This window comes from Vipera ursinii (genome assembly GCF_947247035.1).
Source record: "Vipera ursinii genome assembly, chromosome: 17".
NCBI classification, from domain to species: Eukaryota; Metazoa; Chordata; class Lepidosauria; order Squamata; family Viperidae; genus Vipera; species Vipera ursinii.
Window position 1 is genome coordinate 2,555,890 of NC_139530.1, and position 27,892 is coordinate 2,583,781.

Consider the following 27,892-nt stretch of genomic DNA (forward strand, 5'->3'; position numbering starts at 1 on the left):
GATAGGTCCATGAGCTCAGGATGGAGATATACTATATAAACCAAGTCCTTTTCCCCTCACCCCTGGGTCACTTGGGCACACTAGTTAAACGAATTCTGCCTCATTCCTCGACGCAAAAATGGGGATCGTGTGACCCCAGGACACTGCAACTGTCAAAAGTATGAACCAGTTGCCGTGTGTGTGTGTGTGTGTGTGTGTGTGTGTGTGTGTATATTTTGATCACCTGACCACACTACCGATATAAATTTCTCACTGCGGTGCCCATCTAATCGACACAAGCCGGCGATTTTGCCAGCCGTTCTGGGATCAGTCTGCACTAGTTGAGAGCGTGCAAATGTGCACGCGTGCGAGAACCCTCTTTCTGGTTTGAAAGATGCCACTGCAGGTCCCTTTCTGACTGTGCACATTCAGCCTGAATGGGAGAGACAAAAGGTCTCAGCGTTTGCTTTCCCCCTTTCCCCTCCTCTGCAGGCTAAATTGGAAGCTAAAGTTATCTTTAAACTCTCTCTCTCTCTCTCTCTCTCTCTCTCTCTCTCTCTCTCTCTCTCTCTCTCTCTCTCTCTCTCTCTCTCTCTCTCTCTCTCTCTCTCTCTTTTAAAAAACGGTCTCAAATCCAATTTGCAAGGAATTGTTTGAAATGTATTCAGGATTGCCAGGAAAACAATAGCAGCTTTCCAATTAACGGCACCTGCATTACAATTCAATGCGTTTAAATTGCTAAGGGCTCGTGGCTGATACCCTACTGACAACAATTAGCATTTAAAAAAAAAAAGCCCCACCACATTCTGCAGTTTAAAAGCAGTGGGTGGGTATTACAAAAGGTTAACAGACTAAATATAAAAATGTTTTTGAATATCAAATCAATGCGTTTTGTTAGGGGGGAAAAAAAACCACCGGGTACGGTAATTTAACCAAATAGGGTTTTTAAAATATCTGGAGAGGATCCAGATGTAGAACAGCCAATCGGAGAAAAGGGAGGGAGAGAGGAGAGATAAGCTAATTAATCATCATCATCATCATCCTATCACATCCTGTTTATTTAGGATTCTCGAGCAGAAATTCCTCCTTAATGCTGGTAGCAACCACCCCATGCTTTCCGATGTTATTTATAATAACATTGCTTGGAAAAGGAAAAATTGATTAGTGCACCATTAACTTCTTCCTCTGGGTTTGGCTTGAGTCAAGGGCGCTCACGGACTGGCAGGAGAGACCCCGGGTAAGGCTGAGGGTGGCACAAATATTTGCAACTCACCCACCCACCCACCCAATCTGCACCAGATGTGGGAGTCATTGACGCGTAAATTCCAAAGGCGTGTTTTTGCAGAGATGTTGGCAACGTCGCCCGGGCTCCAGCCCAGATGTGCGCTTGTAATGCTCTACTCAAAGGAGAAAGAAATGCTGCCATCCGTTCTCAACCCCCCCCCCAACTCGATTACTCAGATTAAGATATATATATATATAAATCTCCTTTACGTTCCCATCAACTTTTGAACAAAGCTAAGAGGTTACTTGATCCTCCCGGATCATTTTACCTTCCCCAGCTCTCCAACTTCTTAGAAACATTAGCACAGGCCCGGTGTTATTCTGATGAGTCTTGGGGCACTTGAGAAGTAAAAAAGACTTACTTGGAAGTCCTTTGGCCAGGAGATCTGGGACAGCTGCTAAGAACAAACAACCCAAGATCTTTTTAAATTAATTCAGCCTTCTGCAAGCAGTAGACTGTGTGTGCGGAATGCATAAAAGCCCTGGGTTGTTTAACTATGGTTTAGTGAATAAGCTACAACTAAGCCACAAACAAACTACATCTTGGCTCGGCAGACTGTGAACGTTCAGTCTTTTGTGTTGCAGAGATATCCCAGGAAAAGGAAGGAAGTACCTGAAGTGACCAACAGCCCGATTCCAATCTCAAAAAAGCTGAATGAGGGTTTTAGTTGTAAGCTGCCACTAAAGATAACCCTTCATTAAATGGCGTTAAGTAAGGACGTGTCCCAAAACTGGATTCCCGCCAGAAGCTTAGACTCAGCCAAAAGGGTAGTTTAGTATCCTAAGTACCTACTTGCTGGCTCCTGGATTAGTTGGGCTCACTAGATTAGGGATCAAGCAAGGTTTATGTGTGATGGGAAAGTCATCCCTTGTCTTGGCATGTTTTGTGGGCACTGTTGCGCTGTGGGCATTGTTTTGCTACCCTGGGTTTAGGATTAAGCTATTGGCATCCAGGTTTTGGAGCACAAACAAGCCAAACAGGCTGGATTCACAACCCCACCCCGGGTTAAAACTAACCGAGCTTGTTGTGTGAATGCCCCACTTCAGCCCTGCAGCCGCCTTCCACTTCTCTGCCCCAGAGTCGAGCAAGCCCCCAAACAAAACCAGTCTGAGCCACACGATCTTCATTATGAAAATTAGGGCGCAGATTCCTCATTTCTCTCTGGCGTTGTTTTGGTGTGGGGGAAAAAGAAAAAAGAAAAAAAGAGGTCGCTCAAGCAGATCAAAGGCTGCAGGCAGGGGAACTCTCGCAAGCTTGTTTAGACATCTCGTCAAACAAAGGGAAAGTACAAGCCAGCCCAACCATGGTGTTGTGAAAACCACGCTGGGCCTCAACAGGTTTAATCCCTTCAGACAGATCAGCGAGGGAAGGACAAAGCCACCGAGGCCTCTGGCCTTGTGGAGACCGAAACTTCCATCCCTTCCTCTTTGGGCAGATGGCCTGTCTGCTACAGAGATTTTCCCCGGCATGACGCTGCCCTGACAGCGAACCGCAGATGGAAGCTGAACTTCTTAACCCTCGAACAGGCTTAAGGAGAAGAAACAGAAGAAATGCAGATGTATGGGCAGGAAAAAAAAAGAAAGAAAGATGCAACAAGGCCACCTGTGATGAAGACGGCCTGGGCTTCAGACCTCCGACTGCAAAAGAGTCGTATGAAATTAAAGGCAGGGGATTGAACATTAAAGTCAGGCCACAAATTAAATCGGACGCAAATGTGGGCGAGAGGCTTTCCGAGGTTCAAGTGGCCAAACTGGGAAGGAAAGCATCTGTTCTAAGTTGTACACATGTACGTGTTGTGATCCAGATGTTCTCGTTCCACAACCAGAAGCTGATCCTGTCATGGTCCCCACTGAGGACTCCACAGAAGGACCCGGAAGGAGGCCGAACCCAAAAATGTCCCATCTGGCCTTCGAAGCTTTGCCCAGCTGGTTTCTTAGGAGTCCCAGGAATTCAGTGAGTTCTCCGACACTCAATGATTTAAAAGTCTTGCCGCTGACCAACACACCGTCCCTGGCACGTGCTCCGTTGACTTGATGTTGCCTCGTTGCCTCGTCTTCACCTTGTTCTCACGGCAGCCTTGATGCACTGCAGCTGGGGCTCATGGGCTCTCCGAGGCGCTGCTCCGAAATCTTGAGCCTAGTCTTGCTTTACTCCCACACGGATTGGGAATCGGATGAGATTCTGGAGTGCCCGCCAAAGTTGCTGTGACTATGAAAGACCTATGCTCAGATGACTCCTAGAACAGAACAGAATAGAATAGAATAGAATAGAATAGAATAGAATAGAATAGAATAGAATAGAATAGAATAGAATAGAATAGAATAGAATAGAATAGAATAGAATCTGGAAGGGACCTTGGAGGTCTTCTAGTCCAGCCCCCTGCTCAAGCAGGAGAACCTACACCATCTCAGACAAGTGACTGTCTCTAGTCTCTTCTTAAAAACCTCCAGTGATGGAGCGCCCACGACTTCTGGCGGCAAGCTGTTCCCCTGGTTAAACGTCCTCACTGTGAGGAAGTTTCTCCTTAATTCCAGGTCGCTTCTCTCTTTGATCAGTTTACCACCATTGTTTCTTGCCCTGCCCTCTGGTGCTTTGGTGAATAATTTGACCCTCTCCTCTTCTTTGGGGCAGCCCCCCAGATACTGGAATAACTGCTATTATGTCTCCTCTGTTTCTTCTTTCCTTTAGACTGGCCCAACCCTAGGCAGGGCAGCTCCTGCAAGGGTTTCACCCTGCTGGTGCTCTCTGTGAGAGACCATTTCCAGGGACTGTCTGCTAATGGCCGAGTTGTTGGGGAGGACATCCTGTGGATTTGAACTGATGACAACCCTTTCACAAACAAGAGGGCAGGGCTCGGCTGACTAGACGAAAATCCACCACGTGCAGCTCAGCCATTAAGGTCCCATTTGCCGAGTGTGTTTTGCTGGGTCCCTGAACTAACCTACTTTCTGGGCTCACCGCACAAAGTGAATCATCAACTAATCAAACTGGCTGAGCTGCCCAAAAGTCCAACAGAAGGTTAAAGCTTGCAAAGCTCCGAGTATTGTGCAAGTCTTGCCGGTTATTCTTAATTTGACCCGGTTGAGCCTGCTGGGGAAACCCAGCCCAGCGTCAGCCCAAGAACATGAGCCGGGAGATGACAACTGTTAAAACTGCAGCCTGGCCCTAAACATACTGTGCACTTATCCATTCTGGGTCACACGTCGCTTTTTCCCAGGGCCGTTGTCACCTCAAACCGTCATTAAATGAACTGCGGTTAAGTAGAGGACCATCTCCGCTCAAGGCCTCTAAAACTTTGGAAGCTGTTTTTAGGTTGGCACAGCTCACTGGTTACCCCGTTGGAGGCTAGGGAGAAAAAAAAACAAAAAAACCCTTGGCTCTCCTGTCACTTTTCAATCTCTGGCAGGAGTAAAGGAGCCCATCGTTCACCTTTAAGGAGACAGGAGGACCAAATGAATCATCAAGGTTGCTGTCACTCAGGGACCATCTGGAGCGTCTTTGTGTCCTTTGGAAACGTTTCTCCAACTGCTTGTCTCTAAAAAAATCACCTACGAAAATCCAGCTCGAAAGAGGACTTGGAATAAGAGGCGCGTTCCGAAGGCCCGATTCCCAGTGAGCTCCTATTTCCCCACCTCATAAATTTCAGCCGGTTGAAGACATGTAAGGAAAGAGCCAACTTCTGTCCGAAAGAATGAGAAGCATTTGAGCTGAAGCGGCAGAAAAACACGATCATACGAAGTAAACTTTAAAGCAGATGGATGAGGAGGAACTGGGCGGCCCATAACACGAGGTTGCTATTGTCAGTGCTTGGAAACGGGCTGCGTTGTTGCACTTTTGCTTTGCAAAACACAAGGACAGCACGGGGGAAATCAGCCTTCACGGAACACGCGCCTCATTCCACAGGAGCAATGCCAGGCTAAGCCAAATACGTCCCTATTGTTGCTTGGAGTCCAGTCGTTAAGGAGCTGTGCTTAAAGTTGCTCAGTGGTTAGAGTTGATAAGAAAGGATGCAGGAATTCTGGGAAATTTGAGATTTTATACCCAGCATGGGCTGAAGCCTTGCATGGCACCTAGATGCCCAGTGCAGCTAATCCTGTAGCTCAGGATACATATTTTGCATGCAGAAAAATCTTGGGGTTTCCTTATTCAAGCTATTGTTCTCTTATTTACTGCAAATCTTGTTCTCTTATTAAAGCTATTTTCTATTCTGTTGTCCTATCTTTGCTTTCAATGCAGATTTCTGGGCATCTTCGCTTGTCTTTTGGACAGAAACCTGTGAAGGAGACAACCTGATTCAAGACTTTTGTTTTCACTTTGGGCGGTGTGCAAGGAAGTCTCTGGCGACTAAAAAAGACAAAAGAGAAGTGCACGCCCATCTCTTAAAAGAATAAGTGTTGGAAGGGACCTTGGAGATCATCTAGTCCAACCCCCTGCCCAAACAGGAGACATTATACCATTTCAGACCAATGGCTGTCTAATCTCTTCTCGAAAACTTCCAGTGTTGGAGCACCCAGAACTTCTGAAGACAAGCCGTTCCACTGGTTAATTGTTCTTGCAGTCAGGAAGTTTCTCCTTAGTTCTAAGTTGCTTCTCTCCTTGATGAGTGTCCATCCGTTGTTTCTTGTCCTGCCTTCAGGTGCTTTGGAGAATAGCTTGACTCCCTCTTCTTTGGGGCAGCCCCTGAGATATTGGAAGACTGCTATCCTGTCACCCCCTCGTCCTTCCTTTCATTAAACGAGACATACCCAGTTCCTGCGGTCGTTCTTCACATGGGGAATCCTGGGAGTTGGGAGTCCACACATCTTCAAGTTGCCAGGGTTGAGAAATGCTAATTTATCTGATCAATTTAGAGGCTTCCCAACTCCATAAGGCTCTGGGTAGTTTTACAAGGAAGTGATAAAACAGAACCATGCTACTCTTAGTAACTTGCAAATGTGTCGACGTAGCTGGCCAGAAGCAAGCACTGGGGCAGCTGAGGGGATGTGATGGCTGGATGACTGGGCCCTGTAGGCATCATCTAGTCTGGTCTACAAGGAACCCAGAATTGAAGTAGTTGCCACTGCCCTTTCAATCCCACAACGCCAGGCACAAATGATGTATACTGGTGTATCCCAGCCGGATTGGTATTTCAGTCCAAACTGGAGCAGGAACAATCCTCCTGGGTAAGGATGATGGCGTAAGCTAAATTAAACAATGAGTGGCCTTGGGCCTTTTCTCTCTCTTGGGATTACGAAGATGCTAACGAAAAATACAGAGGGGAGGACCAGGTGCCTGCAGTGCGCTGTGTTCTCTGGAGAAACATATAATACCTTTTATTCTGTACATCTTGTGTGTTGTTTGGAAATCTCTCCCCGCAGTACAAGGTGAAAGAAACAAGCACGGCCAAGGTGAGTAGTCAATGGCTATTAAGGGGGAGGAGGGAAGGGGGGGAGCTTCCCCTGAAGTGACTTATAATCCAGCTTCAGATGTCGTTACTGCTTTAAAACCAGAAAAGTCGAGCGCATCCATTTCTGAAAGGGAAAAAAAATGCCCTGCGCTCAGAACCTTTCAGAATTCCATTTTGCTGGCAGTTCATCAATAGTTCATAGGGCTGGGTACGTTTCCATCACTGGGGTTATTACTGCCATGTTAAAAGAACAGGGTGAACAAAAGCCTCCAGGACCTCGTAATTTACCCATCAGCAGAAGTTATTCCTGAGGTGTTTTGATGCTGGGCCAACCTTTTGCTCAAACAGCCAGCCACAAAACCTTGCTGGAAAAAGAACGGAAGGATGGGTGGGTGGAGGGAGAAAGAAAGAAACGGAGGGAGGGAGGGAGGAATTGCTAAAAGATTTTACCAGCTAATCAAAGTCTAATTCTAGCATCAGAATGATCACCTTCTTCAACCTGATGCTCTTCACGTTATCGGGACCACAATATTCGTTGAAAATGTTGGAGTTGTTAGAATTATAACTGTTATTATATTTATATATGATCTTACTGATATAGTTAATGCTCCCTCCGAAACAACAACAGCCCTGTGAGGTGGGTTGGACTGAGAGAGTACGACTGTCCCAAAGTTACCTTGTTGCCTTTCATGCCTCAAGGACTATAACTCTCCCTGTTTCTGGTCCAGCTACATCACCACTACAAGAGACCGGCTCTGGCGTATTCATTACAGGCCCTCTGTTCCCCAAATGTTATTTACTTGTACCAGCTGGATAAGGGAATCTGACCCCCTCTGGCTTGCCTCAACCTATTTTTCTCCCAATATCTTTCCGTTCAAAATCAGGAATATTACAAACGGACACCCTCCTGAAGGGAAAACTCCAAAAACGGCCTATTTATTTACTATTCTAAATCTTCTGGTAACTTAAAGCGGGAGGTCAGGTGTTAAATAAGGGCCTTACAAACATTTATTTTGCTTGGAGAGTAGAAACAAATTTAATACGACCAAAACAGAAATGGCAAAAAGGACAAACAAAGTATGTATTTTGCGTACGTCGGGGCTATCAAAATAAACTCTGCTGAGCCCAAATATGGAGGTTGTTTTTACAACCGCTCAGCTTCTCCCTAATTTGTCCATTGAGCCGAGCAAATTAAGATTCAAATCATGTATTTACAATGTATCAAGTGATATGGGCGGATTGAATGTTATGGCTCACAATAAACCAGAGTGATTAAACTCGGATTCAACTCCCAAGTTCTCAATGTTCGGGTTTCCATGAATAATTTCAGAAATAACTGGCCCGTAAAGTAATACCCGAGTATTTACAAAGGAAAAATGTCAGCTCATTTGTCAGCTCAACCCTTTAGAGGAAGCCAAAATAACAATATAGGTAGTGAATGTATATTTATACAAAAAGATAAGTTGGCAGTTTTGACTCACTGGGATTATAATAAACCCCGAGACGCAACTCTTGAGTAGGTGGAGGGGAAGGAAAAGAGGCTCGTACGAGGGGGAGACCAACTTGACCAGCGGGTGAGAAAGCAAAGCGAGCTGTTTTTTCAAAATCCCTACTAACTGGCTGCCTCCTTCGGGGGCAAGGAAGCAGGCCGTGGCAGAGTTTGAGTGACGCAAAGCTTAGGAGCTGCCAAAACAGGGCAGGGCTGGGCCTACAAGCTGTCATGCCGTACAACTCAAGTGTCAAGCGGCCAAGTGACACCACCTTTCTGCCCTAAGTGGTTTTTATTCCCTCTCTCTCTCCTGGGCATCGTTGCTTGGCAAAAGAGCTGCTGAAAGGCAACCGCTGAGCACCTCTCTCCATCTCAAAAGCAGGCTTGGGCTGATCCAAGAACTCTCCCACACACACACACACACACACACCAAAGCTATTTAATAGATGTTTCCCCCCCCCCCAGGTTTTGGAAACCAACTGTCCCAATTTCTTCTGAAGGATGCCAGGGCAAACCTCGCAGGCACCCTTCAAACCTTCTCACAGTCGTCGTTTAGCGTACAAAAGGCACCGCAGAGGTCTTTCCCAACTTGTTGCTAACCTTGCGCAAAGGTAGGCGTTACTCCAAAGCCAACATCATCGTTGCTACTTACTATCCATTGATTCAAGTCCTGGCTTTTTCTCGTGGGAGGTTACCCCTTCAGGCCCGGCATGTCCTGATTTGCTGACAACTGGGTGAACGTCTGGCTGGGATTGGCTTGCAGACATGGCAGTCATCAAAGGGTAGCCAGGACTCCCAAACTTCCTGCCCAAAGAAAAGAGAAGCAAGACTTGACTTGGGCGCAGACGTCACGGTGGCAAGCCGCAAACGCAAGTTCTACACAGAGGGAGGGTTTTCTCAGGAGACTGAGGCAGAGGCCCGAACCCAAAGTGGCTCTGGATCACAGAAGCGATTTGCAAGCTGACTCAGATGATAGACGGGACGGCTGAGCCAAGGTTAGATAGTCCTTTGGACCGAGAGCACATTCAGAAATTAGAAAGCATGGGGTGAGGGCCGTCCCAAAGAGCTGCCAAGGGAGAAGTTTCTATTCATAAAATATCCATCACCCCGAGCGCGGTTTCTAGCCACCCGCCAGGAAACATTCCTGGAAACAGATATTGCCAGAGAACAGTGCATCGCTTGGCAACGATCCAGTTGTTTAATTATTTTAATTTTAAAGACCTTTTTAAAAGGTAGGCTTGGACAGGAGATACGAGAGCACCCTGAGGCTCGCGGGCACCGGGTTGCCCAGGCTGTGCAAAGCTATGGTGGGTTTTAAGGAGGGCGGGGGGGGGGGGGTGACGGCAAAGGGACAGCAGCCTAGTTCGTACAAAAGCTAAGCCACAATGTTGGGGTCCACACCAAATTCAAACCAACGGGGCAGCCGTTTAACACAGTTTGAGGAGATCTGGCAACCTACTCCGAGCCGATGCCAGAGGTTCAGATACGGCTTGGCTTGGCTTTAAGCTGAACCCAGGGGGGATTGATGGTTTGTCAATCGTGGCGTACGGCTTCGCCGAATTAACCACCCGTGTCATAGTCGCCCAACTCTGATTAAGCACGACAAGGCTGCGATCGGTCCTGGAGGTGCCAGAAGCCAAACTGGAAGAGACACGCAGGAACTTTCTCCGTACCACTTACAAAGAGCTTTGTTTCTCGATGGCTTCAAGCAGTCCGTGGGAGCTGGTTATGTGGCCTTCTGGAAAGGCTGCCTTTCTGATCCTGGCTGCAATCTCCAGCAGTCGGCCCTTTTCGCCTAAGAAATCAAAGAACAAGGCAAGAGAAACCATGATTTCATCTGCTGCTCCACAGCAGGCTCTGAGGATTAAGGCTGGCTTCTGCCAAAAGTCCTGGAGCCTCTGTTGGGGAGGCTCCTAAGCTTGACCCCCCAGGAGCTAGCACCGCCTTCAGAACAGAAGGTTTACATATATATATGTAGTCCTCAATTTATAGAAGTTCATTTAGCGACCGTTCTAAGTTACACCATCATTGGAAAAAACGACTTATGACCATTTTTTCACATGTGCAACTGCAGCCAGGTGATCAAAACTGGCTCATATTTATGACGGTCGCAATGTCCCGGGATCAGATGATCCCCTTTTGCGACCTTCTGACGAGCAGAGTCAACGGGGAATGCCAAATTCACTTAACAACCATGTCAGTGACTTAACAATTGCAGTGATTCACTTAACAACTGTGGAGCAAAATATCATTTAACGACTGCCTCACTAGCAACAGAAATTTTGGGTTGAACTGCGGTCGTAGGCCGAGGACCACCTGTACTGACGGTTCAGAGTTACGACAGTGGTGAAAAAAAGTGACCAGTTTGCACACTTAATGACCGTTTCAGCCTCCCCACGGTCACGTGGGGTACTTGGCAACTGGGAGCTCAGGACCGTCATCTGCAATCTTCTTAGAAAATTTCTGACAAGCAAATATGGGAACCCAGATTCACTTAACGACCGCCTGATTCGCTCAAGAACATTGAGCATGGCAAAATAGGCTGTCCAATGGGACACGGCTGTCTTGCTTAGCAATAGAAGCCAAGCCCAAAGACACTGGGTATTAACTCTATGAGATGAAAAGGGCTATTTTTCTGGTCAGCCCGAGACATTATTTTATGGAGTGCCGCAAAGCTTCCAAAAAAAGCGTTCTTACTTTTAGCAATCTCTCCTTCATCAGTCTGCAGCTGGACGTGAAAAGTAAGAATCGATCCTGGACCTGCGTCAATCACTTCTGGTCCTGTAATCACCATCGCCTTTGCCTGTCCTGCAAATGTTCAACAGACCTTGATGGTTACCACTCCTGAAAAGACAAGCTCAAGCTAGGATGTTTAAATGTCGGTCTGTCTTCCTGCCTGCCTACCTTATCTATCTATCTATCTATCTATCTATCTATCTATCTATCTATCTATCTATCTATCTATCTATCTATCTATCTATCTATCTATCTATCTCTATATCTATCTATCTATCTATCTATCTATCTATCTCTATATCTATCTATCTATCTATCTATCTATCTATCTATCTATCTATCTATCTATCTATCTATCTATCTATCTATGCAACACTACTGCTCACCAAAGGGATTCCACAAACTCCTGGTAATTTTCCTAAAATTTCCTTATTTTCCCAAGGCGCGAACGGGGATGATGTGTGAAAAGAGGACTGCCCCCCCACCCTCCCCCCCACAGCCTTTCAACTGGAGCTTCAGAGTTGTGCTGCAAATAGCTTCTTCTCCCCGGACTAGAGAACTCCCCACCCCCATCCTGGGTTTGCCGCTGCTTTTAAACTCTTTGGCCTGACAAGTTTGGAGAACAGAGTTGAGGCCGACACTAATCAAATCAATGAAACGACAGGCAGGGCATTATTCCTGGGGGGGGGTGTCTCATTATGAACCAAACGGCATCAATCCCCGAGCACTTACCCATAGGAGAGCCGTTATGCCAGAGGCCATCGTAGATGACGCCCGAACAATGGACCATGCAGCCTTGTCCGTTGAACATATCATTTCTCCATTGTCCCTTCAAACAGATAAAGGGGGGGGGGAGGAGGAATGAATGAATGAATGAAAGAGAACGAACGAACGAAAGAAAGCGAGCATTGGTTTTCCAATTTGGATGGTGACTCTAGGAAAAAAAAACAGAAAAGGATTAGGCCAAACATGTCCAAGTGGGTGGCTTAAGGAAAGGCCGGAAGAGAGGGGCGGGTTGGATCTGTTTAGAAGCCTGCTTCTCAAAGAACTGTGAAAATCTTCCAGTGGGAAAAGCAGGTGAGGAAGCAGGCGGGGGGGGGGGAACGGCCACCCAAAGAATCACCCAGGATGATGCTGTCGCTGTGGTATGGCAGTGAAGAGGGACACATTTGGGGAGAACCTGGTTTCTGGGCTCCAAAGGGGAAGGGGCAGAATTGAGGGATGGCCTGCTTTGGCTGCAGTCGGCACCTGGAATGTGGTGGCCGGACAGGGAGCTTGTCCTCGGAGATTATGACCCTTGATAACTTCAGATGACCCAAGGCCGGGCTGCTGCCGGCTGCAAAGGTCGAGGGAGGAAAGACAACCGCAGGCCCGTGTGTGACAGCCCACGCGGCCCGAATGGCACCCACAGCAGGCAAGCGCTAGGAAAACCGGAGCGTGGGAGGCGACTCCCTCTCTGCCTCCCGCGGGTGAGTCATTTCGCAAGTCAGAAGAGGCACGCAAGCCCCCTGGTTCTCTGCTTCGGCTGCACGTGGCAATTCAAGACTGACGGGGCGGGCTGGCGCATGCGTGGGCGCCCGAGTGCGACAGCCGGGATCCAGGCGCTGACGGCTGACGGGAGGGTGGCTCTCGTGTGGTACAAAGTGCTACTATGACTCTAAATTTATCCAGGCTGCCAGCAAATCCCAGATGGATCCAAAAGACTCAAATTCTGCCACTCGCTCTTCTTTACACTCACAACAAGTTGTCTCCCAAAATAGGGGGAGGGGAGGAAACGTGTGTGTGTGTGTGGGGGGGAAGAAATGGGAGCAGCTGCCCAAGCCATTGAAAAGCAGGCGCTGGGGGAAGATTCAGCAACTGGGATCCTTCTGTTTTTCCCCGGTCCCTCTTCCCAAGGAAATAAGGTCCCTGCGCCAGTCTGCACACACGTGTGCATGTATACGCACCACCTCGCCTCCTCTGAAGGTCCTGGGAACTCAGGAGGGAGAGGCTAACGTGTTCCAGGCCACACTCATTGATGCTGAGGGGGGGGTTTACAGAAAACAAAGAGCCTCTCTCTGAGGGAGATGGGCAGCTAAGAAAGACGAAATGGAAATAGGTTCAGTTGTACTAATAAAGGAGAATCTTTGTAGCTCAGGGTTGAGGTGAGGAGCCCTGGATGCTCTCTGAGCTGGGTGGCTTCCATACAGACATTTCATTACCCAACTAGGTAACACCATCAGGGCTTGTGTGTAGTAGCTAGCACTAATACTAATACTAATAATAAGTTGGAAGGGACCTTGGAGGTCATCTAGTCCAACCCCCTGCTCAGGCAGGAAACCTTATACCATTTCAGGCAAATGGCTGTCCAGTCTCTTCTTAAAAACCTCCAGTGTTGGAGCATTCACCACCTCTGGAGGCAGGTTGTTCCACTGGTTAATTGTTCTAACTGTCAAGAAGTTCCTCCTTAGTTCCAGGTTGCTTCTCTCCTTGACTAGTTTCCATCCGTTGCTTCTTGTCCTGCCTTCAGGCGCTTTGGAGAATAGCTTGACTCCCTCTTCTTTGGGGCCGCCCCTGAGATATTGGAACACCGCAATCATGTCACCCCTCACCCTTCTCTTCGTTAAACTACACATACCCAATTCCAGCAACCGTTCCCGATATGTTTTAGCCTCCAGTCCCCCAATCATCTTTGTTGCTCTTCTCTGTACCCTTTCTAGAGTCTCCACATCTGCCAGTGGTTAGCACTGATGATGTTCCCTATGTAACATCTGCAAGAAAAGCAGCAAGCTCAGAGAGCACCAGGGACCCTTCACAAATGAGTTGCATTATGCTGCCAGTGCTATCATGCGGATGCTGCACCGTAAATGTCATTGTTCCAGACTCCTATCTCGCAATGGGGACCTTCACACAGGAGACAAACAAGGTCAGGAGGAGGCCACGGGCAAAAGAAAAAAGGTTGAGCAATGCTGGTATTAAGTCGCTACCTTTCGCTGGTTCGTTAGTTTCCACCTATGGGCATGCTCTGAGTTAAAAACCTGACAAAGCAGAGGAGGCCCCAAGCATTGCTAATCTTGGTAAGCGTTCTCCTTTGCTGCCTGCCAAAGAGTCGGGTGGACTCAAGCTGTTTGGCTAGTTTAAGAGTCAATATCCTGGAGGAGAATCCTCATTCAAGAATCAGGCCGAATCTGGGAACCCAGCTCAGCGTAAGCTGCTTTCATCCGACAGGAAATAGACCCAGGGCAGGAATAAGACACATCCCTTCCACTCAGAAAGTGGTTTTCCCGTCACAAATGCAAGCCAGCTTGCCCAGACAACCTCGCAACCTCTTGAGCCGGACCGCTGCCACAGCCTCGGATGGCTTGTGGGGCAGGATTTCTGGCTGGGGACCAGGGGAAGTGTAGTCCAAGACAGGCTTAAGGCCTCCTTCAACGGGCAATCCCTGGAATGAGAAGACAAGCGGGAATGCTGGCCAGGACGGGGGACAGGCCCTGGGGACTTGCATCTCAATCCACACAGCGTTTGCATCCTCATGAACCAGCCAGTCGGACTGGAGGACGCGCACCCATAAGCGACAGACTGCCTGTGGGAAAAGAGCCAGCCGGCGCATCACCGCTTTTCTTTTCGTCATAAGCATTTGCATCACCCTTTGGCAAAAAAATAAAATAAAATGAAATGAAATAAAAATGAGCTGGCTTTGCGCTCCTTCTCACATTTATACATTCGTTGAATCACTGTCCGCTCCCCGGCATAGAACGTGGCTCCCTTTTCTGTTAATCCAACTCCCCCCGCCACCGCCCAGTTGCCTGCCTTAGACCAAGTTCTTCTTTTTCCAGATGGCGAGAAGGGTGTGGGGTGGAGAGAGAGAGAGAGTGTGTGTGTGTGTGTGTGTGTGTAAATGTTTTCAAAAGTTGCTTAGCAATGTTAACGCAGGGAGAAGTCTGCAAAGGCTGACGTTCCTGTCAAAAGCTCCCCGCGTGCGGGGGGGAAAGGGCGCCAAGCGTACAAACAACCGGCGTGCTCACAAAAGACCTCTTGGGGCAGGGTGGGAGAACAGGGTGTGTGTGTGTGGGGGGGGGGTGTTAGGCATTCACTTTCCAGACAGAAAAAAAAAAGAAGTCGGGCTGGGTGGGTGGGTGGGGGAAAGAATCCGCCATGCAGCAGCAGGCGCAACCTTTCCGTAGCTGGCAATCTCACGCTGCGGATTTCCAATTAAAGTCAATCAATCCTTGGTTTTCCATCTGCTCTTTTCCAACACCAATTAAAGGTCAAGCAAAGGCTCTGGGCAGGCTGCTCTCCACTTGGGGATGGGCTCCAAAGCATGTTTCTCTCTCTCTCCCCGCCCCACGCGCGCGCGCACACACACACACACTGTCTAATCACGGAGCACAAAACCAGAGGCGCGACACGGGGCAGGAGGAGAGCTCAAAAGAGGGTTGACTGAACAGATCTGAACCTGGGACAGAATCCCAGTGGGAGCAGGAACTATTACGGGCTCAACGAGTACAGAGAATCAGAGGGCTGGGAGGGACCTTGGAGGTCTTCTAGTCCAACCCGTGGCCCAAGGCAGGGGTCCTTATATCATCCTGGACAAACGGATGTCCAGTCTCCATCGTTGGAGCATCCACACACAACTGCGGGAGGCAGGCTGTTCCACTGATTAACTGTTCCCACCGTCAGGAAATGCCTCCTAAGTTGGATCTCTCTCCGTGGCTTCTTGCCTTGCCCTCTGGTGCTTTGGAGAAGAGGCAGAGCCCCTCTTCTCTGGGACAGCCCCCCAAATATTGGAAGACAGCTATCATGCCACCCCTAATCCGTCTCTCCGTTAGGGTAGATGTATATCCAATTCCCTTAACCCTTCGTTATCATCTTTGTGGCCCTTCTCTGTACTCTAAGTACCCGACCCATGCCGCTTGGCCAAAGCAACCGGACCCATCCATTTTGTGCCATCCGCACAAAACAAGCCTGATCCAAGCACGCCACTGCCATTCCGCTCTTAGGATTTTATATACCGGTACGTAACTTACAACCCTTCATTGAGCGACCATTCAAAGTTACAATTGCACTGGGGGGGTGGGGGGGCAGAGAAAGGACTTAGGAGCATTTTTCACGCTTGGGAGGGTTGCGGCATCCCCACGGGGCACGTGATTGAAATTCAGGCGCTGGGCAACGGGTTTGCGTTTGTGACGGTGGCAGCGCCTTGGAAGAAAAGTCATAAAACGGGGCAAACTCATCTAACAAATCTTTCACTTAACGGCGTAGATTTGGGGGCTCAATGGTGGCCGTAACCCGAGGACCACCTGTATTTGACTTATTCGATTTAGAAGCTGCCCAGCTCTGGACCACTCAAGATGGCTTATGCTTTCAAAAGGAGGAAAGTGTAAAATAGAAAATCAGAACATGTGTACCCACAAGGGGAAGAAAAAAGAACTCCATGGGGGTTTAAAATCAGGCTACCCCAAGGCCCGGAAGAACAGTCTGAGTGTGAAAGATTTTGGGGACATCATTACGGTGGGACCCAATTATGGGGGGGGAGAGAAACCCTATCGCAGAGGGTAGGTCCTGCAAAAAGGGAAGATCTCCTTTCCAATGCATGTAGTAATTGTTGATTACATGCACTGGATGTATTAGGATCTCTTGGACCCTAATCTATGGGATGTATTAGGATCTAGTGGATCTATTAGGACATGGAGTCTTACCGATTGGGCAGAAATAAATGGGAGTCAGATGCCTCTGTACCCGGTTTTCTCTTCCATTTTTTCTTAAAGCAGCCATTTTCCTTTGTTCCAAATATATGTAATCATTTTTTTCTTAAGAAAAGAAAGATGGCCAGCTGCCTTGGTTAGTTCAGCTTTTGAATCCTTAAATGGAGATATAAATACATATTTACAACTAACTGCATTAAGAGCCATGAATGGGAAACTACTCTGCTACCTTATTGAGAGGCAGCTGTATCGTATTGTATTTGGGGCAATTATGCTGATTTTTTTTCTCTCCTGCTTCTGATGCAAAATGGGTAGATGTGTAAAATATTATATTAAATATTATAAATATTATATGTACATTTATATGTGTATGTATATATATATATACATACACACACACACACACACACACACACACACACATTTATACACACACACACACACACACACACGTATATATATATATATATATATGTATATGAAATGCACCCTGCTTGGGAGTTTGTCTTGCTTATAAATAAGAAAAAGGTGTTGTGAAATTAAAGGCAAGAAACATGTATTTAACTTTGAGGAAGCAATTTTCGCTTAATTGATAGTGTTTCTGTTTCTAGCCGAGCAGCTATTATACCTCTTATTGCAATTAATTTTGCATCGTGGTGGAAGCCTCCCGACAGCGTATCATTTCCATCAGCTCTGTCTGATTGATCCTGCGCACAAACAAACGCCATTAACTGGCGGCGACCCGTCACACCTTCACCTTTCCCCAAATTCTGCCGACCAGGGGGCAAACGGAAAGGTTTAAAGTCTCTCCTCCCGGGCTGCCTCCTGCCTGTGTATTGAAGCTACGGCTCTGCAATTTCCATCCTCGCTTTTCAACCGTCAGTTCTTCCCTGAGACCCCAGAAGCTGGAGACAGCAGGGACCTTATTCAGAAGCAGGTGCCTGTTCTCCTAAAAATAGTGGGATTGTCAACCTCTCCGTCCCTCTGCTTGAGTCTCTGGAGCAGTTTTTCCTATTTGCTGCTGCTTTGTGTATTTTGGCTGTGCCACGTTGCGTCTTTCTTCCCCCCCACCCAAAATGGAAGACCTGCTGCTTGAGACACCTGTTAACAACACCAAAACAGGTGGGTCACCTTATGGGCGTTCTTTCCCACCTGCAAGGAGAGAGATGTTGTCAGAAAATGGGGGCGGGGGGTGGGGGGATGGAAGAGGAATGTCCTGCCACTTGTTCTGCTGAAGGAACAGCCACGGCAAGGAAGGCAAGGCTTTGAAAAAGCTGTTCAAATTCTGCTCAGCAGAAAACCAGGAATGTAAGAAATTGCTGGTTTGTGCACTACGCTAAAGGCCTGGTTGATTTGATTCTGCTTTGTTGAACAAGCCCCAATAATTAAAGTTACATTTCAGGTGAAGTAGAATTTTTCTTTTAAATAAATAAATAAATAAAACAAACCAGTTATTATTAAACTGTGGTTTAAGGAAAGAAAACTAATTGTAGAGAAAAATCCAGGGGCTAGGTTCATGAAATAAAACTAGGCTAAAGGCAAACAAACAGTATTATAGCTCAGGTTATTAATAATCCATCCAACTTTATGCTCCCGAACCTGGTCACCTTCAGACTTGTTCTAACCTTCCCTGCCCAGCATAGTCTACCTCAAGGCTCTTTGGGAAACTCAACAGGAGGGGTAGGCTATGAGCATTACTCTTAGAGGAGAGCAAAGAGAAAGTACAGAGTTCTAGATTCCCTTTCTATCCTTGTCTTCACCAGAGGAAGGATCTTGGTTATCTGCTCCCAGTGCTTTGAATAAAAGATGCTTTAGACCAGAGTTTCTCAACCTGGACCACTTTGAAGACATGTGGACTTCAACTCCCAGAATTCCCCAGCAAGCATACTGACAGAGGGACTCTGGGAGTTGACGTCCACACGTCTTAAAAGTTGCCCAGGTTGAGAAACCTGCTTTAGACTGAACCAGGCACTCTCTCTCCCTGCCAAACCACTGGATTATGTTCAAACTGATGTACTCAGGACCATCCCTCCAACCAAATGGATCAGAAAGATGCCAGATATATTTCTAAATAAACATCCCACAGGAAGTCTGTCCAAGCTGCTAAGCCTACAAAGAAGTTAAACCAACAAGCCGGGCGTGAGACGAGCCCGACTCGCTCTGTTCCTCAAGTTTGTCCAGCGACATGAACACTAATTTCCAAAAGGAACAATGTACTGGCTGCATCCTGCGGATGGGGCTTTGCTTGTTTGCGCGGACCGGTTTCTGGCATGCTGCGGCCCCCTGCCGGTCCACGGACTGGGTTTTGGGGACCCCTGCTCTAAAGAGGGACTTGGGAAATTTTAGCTCGAGAAGTGGTGGGTTCCCTTCACTTGATGGAGTCAAATACAGTTTACGCTGCCGGCTTTCCTCACTGGCTGGAGAATTCTGGGAGTTGAAGTCCACATATCTTAAGAGTTGCCAATGTTGAGAAACACCACGTCTAGGGCACAGTCTTGCCGGGGTCCTCCCTTTCCTGCCCTCCTGTGGACTTCAAATTCAGGGAACAGACTGGGATAAGATCTTTCTCTCTCTTACACACACACACACACACACACACACAGAGCTCCCTGTGAGCAATCCTCCAAGAATGTCTGTTGGCAGCGTTAGCTTACATTCATTATGATGTGGTAGAACTAACCAACAGGATAAGTAACATTTGGGAAATTCTGTTCCTCTGGTGGTTTTTAAATTGACTGTTCTTTTTCTGATTCATCATTGGGTTTTGTCCTCTATTACTCTGTCAGCGTCAGTGCCCCCTTTATTCTGCTGGACGTGGAAGATGGGGCACTAGGTCACTTTAGGCCGTGGTTTATGGGAAGAGAGTCCTCAGGTAGACTCAGCACGATATTCAGCACGTGGGAAGCTACCTCTGCTTTGCCCAGTGGGCCCCCAGCGTGTTCAGCCAAAGGAGGGCTGGGCCTTGGCCTTGAAATCCTACACGGTCAGTTCAGCTGCCAAAAACCTCTCTTCCATTTCCCAAAAAACAGAGGACCAAATGCCTCTGCAGCAGACAGAGGTGTGGGCTGCCCATCTTCTACCCTGTGCTACCTCTGCAGATGAAAAGCTCCGTTTGGTTAGCCATACGGAGAGATCAGGCCCCTTTTAAGAGCCGTGGGACCTGGTGACCTTTGGGGGGTGGGGGGAGAGGAACAGAGACTTTCAGAAGTGAACAGGATTATTGCTTTTCCTCTGCTCTTTGCCCTGAGATGATGTTCAAGGGCAGAGAAAGCAAAGTTAAAAAGGCTTCTGAGGCAGTCTCTTTTTTTCCCCCCCGCTTCTGATCCTGGAATTGGCCAACACCTCTTTCACAGGATTGTTCTGAGAAGCAAGTAAATGCTGAAGGGAAGGGTTTTTCCCTGCCTTCCCGAGCTTTTTGGAGGAAAGAACAAATATATTGTCCGGCGTTCTCTATTTCCGTGACATAAGTTTCCTCGATTTGCAGTCATTTTGGTTTGTAATGGTAGGATCTGCAAAGTAATTGAAGATAGTTCTCAAAAAAAAAAAAGTCTTTTTTTTCCTCCCCTGGCCTTACCTGCCTCCAGTCTCAAGTTCAAATACAGAAAGATCCCAGAATCTTATATATATTTATATGCCTTTTCCCCCCTCTCTATTCAAAAACTTTTAAACAAATGTGAGGGAGCCACCAAGTGGTAGAAAACAAGACAACAACAACACTACGGTGTATTTTACATCTTGTGGCCAGTTAGCAATGCTTCAACATTATTTATTAAATTTATTTGCTGCCATCTCGCCACGACAATAAGAGGTCACCAGTGCCGTGTTACACACAAATACACCAGTGCGCTCACGGGATCATTATCCCTCGATTTGTTGTTTTTTAAACAAACTATTTTTATTATGTCTTTCCAAGAGTTCAAATTGGCAAATAACTAATCCTCACTAGATTATCAGACCTGTAGCAAAGGAGGCTTCCCTACGTCTTGTGGCAGCCCGTTGCACCATCCAGCAGGCTATACAATCAGGAAGTTCTTCCCGATGCCTCGGCCTCTTTTTATTTATTTATTACTAAACTGCCCAAATCCAGAATGAGGACGCCGAAACAGTCATAACTATCAATAGATCCAATCTAAAGACTTATACTGAGGGGGGGCTATGAAAAGGCCAGCAACATCTGCAGCGTTTGATATTGTTGTTAGTTGCGAAGTCGTGTCCGACCCATCGCGACCCTATGGACAATGTTCCTCCAGGCTTTCCTGTCCTAGCGTTTGATAACATTACATTAAATTAAAAGATAGCGAAAAGCCAAAGGCAAGAACATCCGGGTTTTCATAAGGGAAAGTAGAAAATGGAGTCTAAACTGAACTGTTTCTCGTGCTTCTGGTGGGAAAAGTGACAAGTGGAAATTTTGCAGCCTTTTAAAGAAGTGTCAGTAGATTGATCTTGGCAATAGCAGATCTATAATTACTGAGAGTGTTTGGTCTGAGAATTTACAAGAGGTGTGAGGCACTCAGGAAGCCAGGCATGATACAAAAGGTAGTTTAACGACATATGAGCCGGCTTCAGTGTCTGAGCAGATGAAGAGGCAGTCTTGACAAGGAGCAGTATAATATTTTCTCATTGCCCCAACTGAGGTCAAGGGGCTGATTTGCCCTTTTGTAGGGAAACTTCCTCTAACCCTTTCAGACATCACACCAAGCCATCAATCATGGCTTATATATCGCAACTGGCGGATTCAGATCTTGAGCTAAGCCAAACAGCACAGCCGGTGCTCTCCCCACCTTCTTGAAAACTCTTCTTTGAATTATTGGGGGGAGGGAAGGAGAGGTAAAGATCTGTGAAACGTTTCGCCCAAAACATTTTCCTTAAGACTTCTGACAGGCACAACAACATTTCTGAATTAAAATCTGAAGACTGTTAAGAACGAAACAGGCCCCATTTTGGAAGACAGAAAAAGGAAGTATTTACTTTTATAGAAGCCTTAGTTGCTGATTGGATTCACTGAACACATTTAATACATCAGCATTGCCATAGTACTCCCTCCTCCCGTTTTTCCCCGTTTTAACAACATCCTTGCAAGGTAGACCAGAGTAAGAGAAAGGCTGGATCAAAGTCCTCTAGTTAACTAGAATCTGGTTTTCCTACTCCTAGTCCATCACCAGCACCCCTACATCACAATGGTTATAGTGTGAGGGTAACCCAGTGCTTCCCTGCAAGATGCCGTAGGCACATTTGCAGTGAGAAGGACTCGGCGTGCAAATTATGCTTGTGGTGAAAAATTGTTGCTCTTGCCAAACCCAAGAACTGATGGGTAAAGGACAACCAGAATTAGAACACTGGACAATCCTCCCTATTATTGGAATTTCAGCCTCGATGTCTATGTTAGTTTTGTGGCACCCTTGGCAGAGCTTGACTCATGAGCTGAGCATCAGATGCCAAGGAAGAATGCGACGTATCTTTGAGAAGAATGCGAAATGGCTCCCCAGGCCTTGCCACTCTCTAGAAAGCCTCAACCATCTCGTTATATTCATTCACCCTGTCTTTTAGGGAGAAAGCAGTTTCAAGCCAGTCCTTTGGAGCAATTTGGAGAAGGGCTGTCAATCAGTGAAGTAAGCCCTTCCATTTCTGGCAAAGGTGTGAAATTCCGTCAGCTTAGATCGATGGATACCCAACTGGCTGTGGAAACCCTGGTCTGGAAGCAGATCATCAGTGGGAGCCTATTTTTTAATTTCCTGCATTATTACGCCTGATTGCCATTTACGCACATTCCGAATAATGAGACCGGACAAGCCATGTGTTGTAAGGGGATGCCAAAGGAAAGGCATCTTAGCCTCGCAATTTTTTTTTTTTAAATGGCAATCTCTGGATCACTCGGCGCTAAATAGGAAACTCTGATCTCCAGCTCACATCAGATCCACCCAGCAGGATGAATGGCATAGGATGATGGGGTGTTGTAGTCCAAAACCTGGCAAGAACCTAACTCAGCATAAACACTGAAACAGCCTCAGTTACAATAAGGAGAGCTGCCTGTATTAACAAGAATCCCTTAGTGTTCCAAACCAGATAATATTCTAGTCCAGTTAAATGCAATTGTTGAAAGTATTAGAACTTTGCCGTTGAGATACCAGATAGATTTGATTACAGCATCAATTTTACAGGATCAGTCAAGGGAATTCGTTCATGGTTTATTCAACACATGTGCTGCCCAACTGCCCATCTCAACAAGGGAACCCCAGGAAGTAAACAAAAGTAAGTCAGACCGTAATGCATAATCCAGATCAATGAAAAACCCAGCCCCAGCCTCAGTCCTCTGTGTGTGTGTGTGTGTGTGTGTGTGTGTGTGTGTGTATGGGGGGGGGCACAAGAAGTTGAGTTTAAAAGTAAGCACAAAGCAGATTAAGCAAGGGGTTCATGAGTCATGCTAAGCCCTATCAAGCTGAACTGTGGCGAACTGACTCAATTTTCTACCTTGATACTGCATCACAGGACCACAAATACTGTAGCCATATTCGGTTGTGGCTGGGTCTTTATGCTGTGTCGATGGCGCCAACGGGAAGGGGTTCAAATAGTTAGGGAATGTAAAGGAAAACCAAGAGATGAGTTCTGATACCTTATAGACGGTTCCATCAGGCTGCTGAAGGACTCCGTGGCCTTGTCTCTGATCCAGGATCCAGTCACCTTCAAATTTATCTCCATTTCTAAAAATACAGAGCCAGGAGAATAATTTTATGTGACTTGGTACGTGGACTTTAACTGCACACAAAATAAAGCCATGGTCTCTTTACCTGCTTAAGTCACACATGAAACCCCTCTTAAGTTTGGTTCACACACGGTGCTAGGGCAGACACGTGTCCCATGACGGGAACCGAGAGGAAAGGAGGAGTACGCTTTAATAAGTCAGACTAAGCCATGTTAATTGGTTATACACTGCATTCAGCGTCTCTTTTGCTCTCCCAGGGTTCTGTGACCAATTATGGATTTGGATTATTGCTCCTTCCTGAAAAATCTGCTAGCCTGAATAAAGCTAAAGACCTCACAAAATCATCAAGAGAAACAAACTCACAGGAATGTCATTTTTCCTCCTCCATGTTTTTTGTTGTTATGAAAGCTTCCTTGGTAAGTCTCTCCATCCTTTCCCGTCAGTGACCCGTAGCCTATGAAGAAGACTTTGCGTTACAATGCCAAACTTTTTTTAAAAACAAACAAACAAATTACTGCATAAACACTGTCATTTTCTTGGCTGATCTGAAAGCTAAAACTAAGATTGTTGAGGAAAGGAGAGGACCCCCCCAACGAAGAAAACCTGCCAATTATTTCATGTTTTGTTGCTGGAAGAAAACAACTTTTCCTCTTGTGAATTACAGGTATTTGTGCAAAGGGGAAATGTTGACACAAGAAAACGTTAACTACCTGACTGAGCTGATCCCAAACGCAGCTGGAAAGCAGTAATTGTTCCCTTCCAGACTATGCAAAGGTGGGTCCAACAATCACACATGCAGGATGACACCGTTAGGCAAAAGGCCACGACTTCTGTGCTTGCGTCAGATGTCATGATAAAAGCAAGACGTTACCCTTGTGTCACTGTTTTTGCGTCCTTCCACTTTGTGACAGAGGTTGCTGCCTTTTGTTTAACGGTTGTGGGATCCTGGCTGTAGTCTGGGATATGGCTGGTGGAAGGGATCAGCAAACCTGGGAAGTAGGCTTCCGCAGGAAGTTGGACTAGAAGACCTCCAAGTTCCCTTAAACATGTGTTTTCTTGCACCCTAGTTATAAATCAGTATCTTGACCAGACTGGAGTGCTAATGCAATGCTCGTAGGCCAAGCCTATTTTGAGAATTAACATTCTAATTTCTCCACTAATTAACTAACCCACCCATAAATGTGACCAGGAGATTTCTCTCCACATCTTCTGATCACTCAGCCTGGAGGCTAAAGACGCAGCACGGCCTTCTCCAATTTGAAGAGACACTTGTGCGGCAGGCTGAGGCAAAGAGGCAGTCCTGAAACCAGCGAAATCTGGGGGCTGGACAGGGGACAGATTGTACCTGCCCTCAATGCGGAAGGGACCGGCACTCTCGCATTGGCCTTTTTAGCCACACCAGACGCTGCTTTAGGACCCCCTTTCCAAAGCACGATACCATAGTCTCTTGAGACTGAAGGATGCCAATGATGATGATGATGAATGAATTTGGGTTCACGCCATGTCAAAGATGGTCTGTGCCAATTCTTGATGGCTTCCCTATGTGTGTAAACCCGAGTATCAAAGCTTGTTGAGCAACCATGTTTAAATAAAGCCGCATGACATATGAATCCCACCCTAGGTCAGTAGATTTTGCCCAATTTACCTTCTCGTATCCCGTAAGAGAATTCTCCTTCATATCTGCCACCATTTCCATAATGAAAAACTCCGTGCCCGTGAAGTTCTCCAAAGAGGAATTGGCCGGAATAAGTATCCCCTTGAATCAAAAATACAATAAAATAAAACTCAGGGGAAGCTCTGGCAAATGCAGTTTAATAATCCTTGCTATTCCCATACAAGATTTTGATGGTGCCTTTCTCAGCATGAGAATTCCAAGTGAATAATTACCAGCTGGTTTTTTTTTATTATTATTATCAGGATAGCTTCAAGAACAAAGGAAGCGTTCATTAGGTCTTTATCTTACAAACTAATGGAATCAGAGTCGCTGTTCCTTCAGGTCTTTCATACTGAGGTATCTTAAAAAGATGTTAGTGCTACTGCCAAAAAATAAAGAAGGGAAAGAACAAAAGAGATTCAGAGATTTTTTTTCATGGTTAAGATGAAGTACTTTTATTTCACAGACAACTTAACAGCTTTTTGATGGCATACGTTCATTCAAATTCCCCATTACAGCGGAGGTATGCTGAATATAATGAAAAGAGAGCCTTAAGTCCTATGGGACAAAGCAGGACTGAATCTCAAAGTGATCCTAACAAGGATGAGGTTGCTTTAGTCACTTCACATGCAATAGTGTACAGGTTGACCACTTAGGATCAGAATTGGGACCAGAACAGCTAAGCAAGGCATTTGTTAAGTCAACCACACCCAATTTTATGTCCTTTTCTGCTACGGTGGTTAAGCCAATCACTGCCGTTGTGAATCATGAGGTTCTTAAGCAAAAATTGGGCTTCCCCACCGCCCTTCACTTTGCTTGTCAGAAAGTGGCTGGGAAGGTTGCAGGTGGTGATCACATGACCCCAGGACTCTTCCACTGTGAAATTTACTTGCCGGTTGCCGAGCCCTTGAATTTTGATCAACTACGAAGATACCACAATGGTTCTAAGTGGAAGGACCGGACGTAAGTCCCTTTTTTCATTGTCTTTGAATGGTGGCTAAATGTCAAGGACTAACCTGTATGTTTATATTTCTAAACTGGGTCTTTCGTGTGAAATGTGCAAGACTTTACTATGTTCAGTTTTGGTTTTGAATAGCATGCATGCTTGGGGAAGGACGGTGTGCTTCAGTACTTATTATTAACTCACAGCGACACAGCCTCTTACCCTGGAGCCCTGTTCTATAAGGCAGGCTTCCCAAGTGGTCTCAGCCTGCATGTCCTACCATTTCTAGCCAACGGACCTGGAGCGGAGTTCAGGCAGAGGAAGACAGCTGTGAGGTTCTTATCACACCTAATTCCATCCACTCGATGCAATAAAAGAGGCAATTTTATTTCCTATCATCTTGCTCTCTCAAGAGGGGAATGTTGACTTACGCAGCAGAATGCCAAAATTTGGAGGGAAAATAAACACAATAGGAAAAAACTCTTAAAACATTGAATGTGGGCTAAAAACGCTTAATTGGCTGACCAAGAGGGCAAGAAATATAAAATCCATGAAAGGGGAGACTGGCACAAAACATACCAAGGTGGGGGTAGAGGCACTGAATGCAACACTAACAGAAACAGTCCATGTGCCATTTTTTTTTTTCTTTTAACAGGCACCGATCGCAAATCTAACCTGTTGATGCCCAGTATCTGAGTCCATGGCCAACAATTTCTCCATCGGCAAATTCACCTTCGTAATAACTTCCATCTTTGAACAGTAATTTCCCACGTCCTGGAAAACAAAGATCAGTTGAATACATTCTGGGGTAAAGAAGAACGTTTGATTGATTTGAAATCTTAAAATTTATTGGGCTCTCTTTGCAAAGGTGAATCTTCAGAAATGTTCTATTTCACAGGGGATGAAGTCACTAATAAAGCTGATGGTTTATATTGCACTAGTGAGACCACGCTTGGAATACCGTGTCCAGTTTTAGACACCACGATACAAAAAAAGATGTTGAGAAGAGCAACAAAGACATACAAGGAATGGTGGAAGGAACTAGGTAAAAGAGAAGGATTAGGAATGACATGATAGCAGTTTTCCAGTATTTGAGGAGCTGCCACAGAGACGAGTGGGTTGCTCCCCATAGCGCCTTCCAACTCTGTTATTCTGATTTTCTAATTCATAGATCACCTTTTGTTTTACACCACTAAAGTCAGTAGTTTCATTTACACTGCATGGTACCTACTTTCCAAATTTCTAGTGAATGGGTCAAATTAGCCTATTGGGGGAAAAAATTTTTGCAGCCTTTTAAAGACTACCTTATTTTAGTCCAGTAGATTATGAAATACTATAGGCGTGAAAAGTTATCACACTGATGCCATCTAATGGACAAGAGCATAAATATATTCCATCCAATACATCTCGTTTTGGAAATATCGAATGATAAGGCCAGACCATTCTTTGCTTCTTTTTGAGGATAAAAGTTTCCATAGTTTTACTAAATAATTACATTGTGTTTAATAACAATAACAAACAATAATAAAGATGCAGATGTATCCAGTTAATACTCAGTCTAGAAATGTGTTTAAGATAAGGTAACCTTTATTGTCTATTTTTACTGTGGGCACAACGGCACACATCAAAAATGAAATTTAGTTGCCTGCTCTCAAAGTGAAACACATACATGACACACACCTAAAACATGTATGTGTTTAGCTATTGGTTGACCTTAGGTAAGATGCTATTTCTTGGCCTTATGTATTATGGAGAAAATAGGAGGAATAAGGAGTATTAGGTGTGTTTGCTCCCTTGGGTTTATAAAAATAAAAGTTACTTGTTTTAAAAAGGTGATCACAAAATACCGGGGTGTCTGCTGAATAAAACTACAAACCTTCTGCTTCCTTACCATGTTTTTTCCCTCTCTTCCATTGCCCTTCGTACTTGAAAAAGGAGTTGGGGTAAACATAACGTCCGTAACCTAAAGGCGAGAGAAGTCAAAAATGTCAAAAATGTTTATTGGCAGGCTTCTCTAACCCCACGCACGTCAAGCA

The 27,892-nt window shown here is 46.1% G+C and overlaps 1 protein-coding gene across 1 annotated transcript in view; it reads right to left on the reverse strand.

Moving 5' to 3' along the window:
• Positions 1 to 27,892, reverse strand: part of MORN1 (MORN repeat containing 1) — a 50,362-nt gene that overhangs the window by 22,131 nt on the left and 339 nt on the right. The window contains exons 2-10 of the mRNA XM_083375799.1: positions 27,748 to 27,819; positions 26,532 to 26,630; positions 24,905 to 25,015; positions 23,623 to 23,713; positions 23,170 to 23,257; positions 11,608 to 11,704; positions 10,837 to 10,947; positions 9,820 to 9,934; positions 8,792 to 8,943 (exon numbers count right to left, since the gene is read on the reverse strand). Of these exons, the coding sequence (XP_083231925.1) occupies positions 8,792 to 8,943; positions 9,820 to 9,934; positions 10,837 to 10,947; positions 11,608 to 11,704; positions 23,170 to 23,257; positions 23,623 to 23,713; positions 24,905 to 25,015; positions 26,532 to 26,630; positions 27,748 to 27,819 (936 nt within the window). The remainder of the gene's footprint in view (positions 1 to 8,791; positions 8,944 to 9,819; positions 9,935 to 10,836; positions 10,948 to 11,607; positions 11,705 to 23,169; positions 23,258 to 23,622; positions 23,714 to 24,904; positions 25,016 to 26,531; positions 26,631 to 27,747; positions 27,820 to 27,892) is intronic.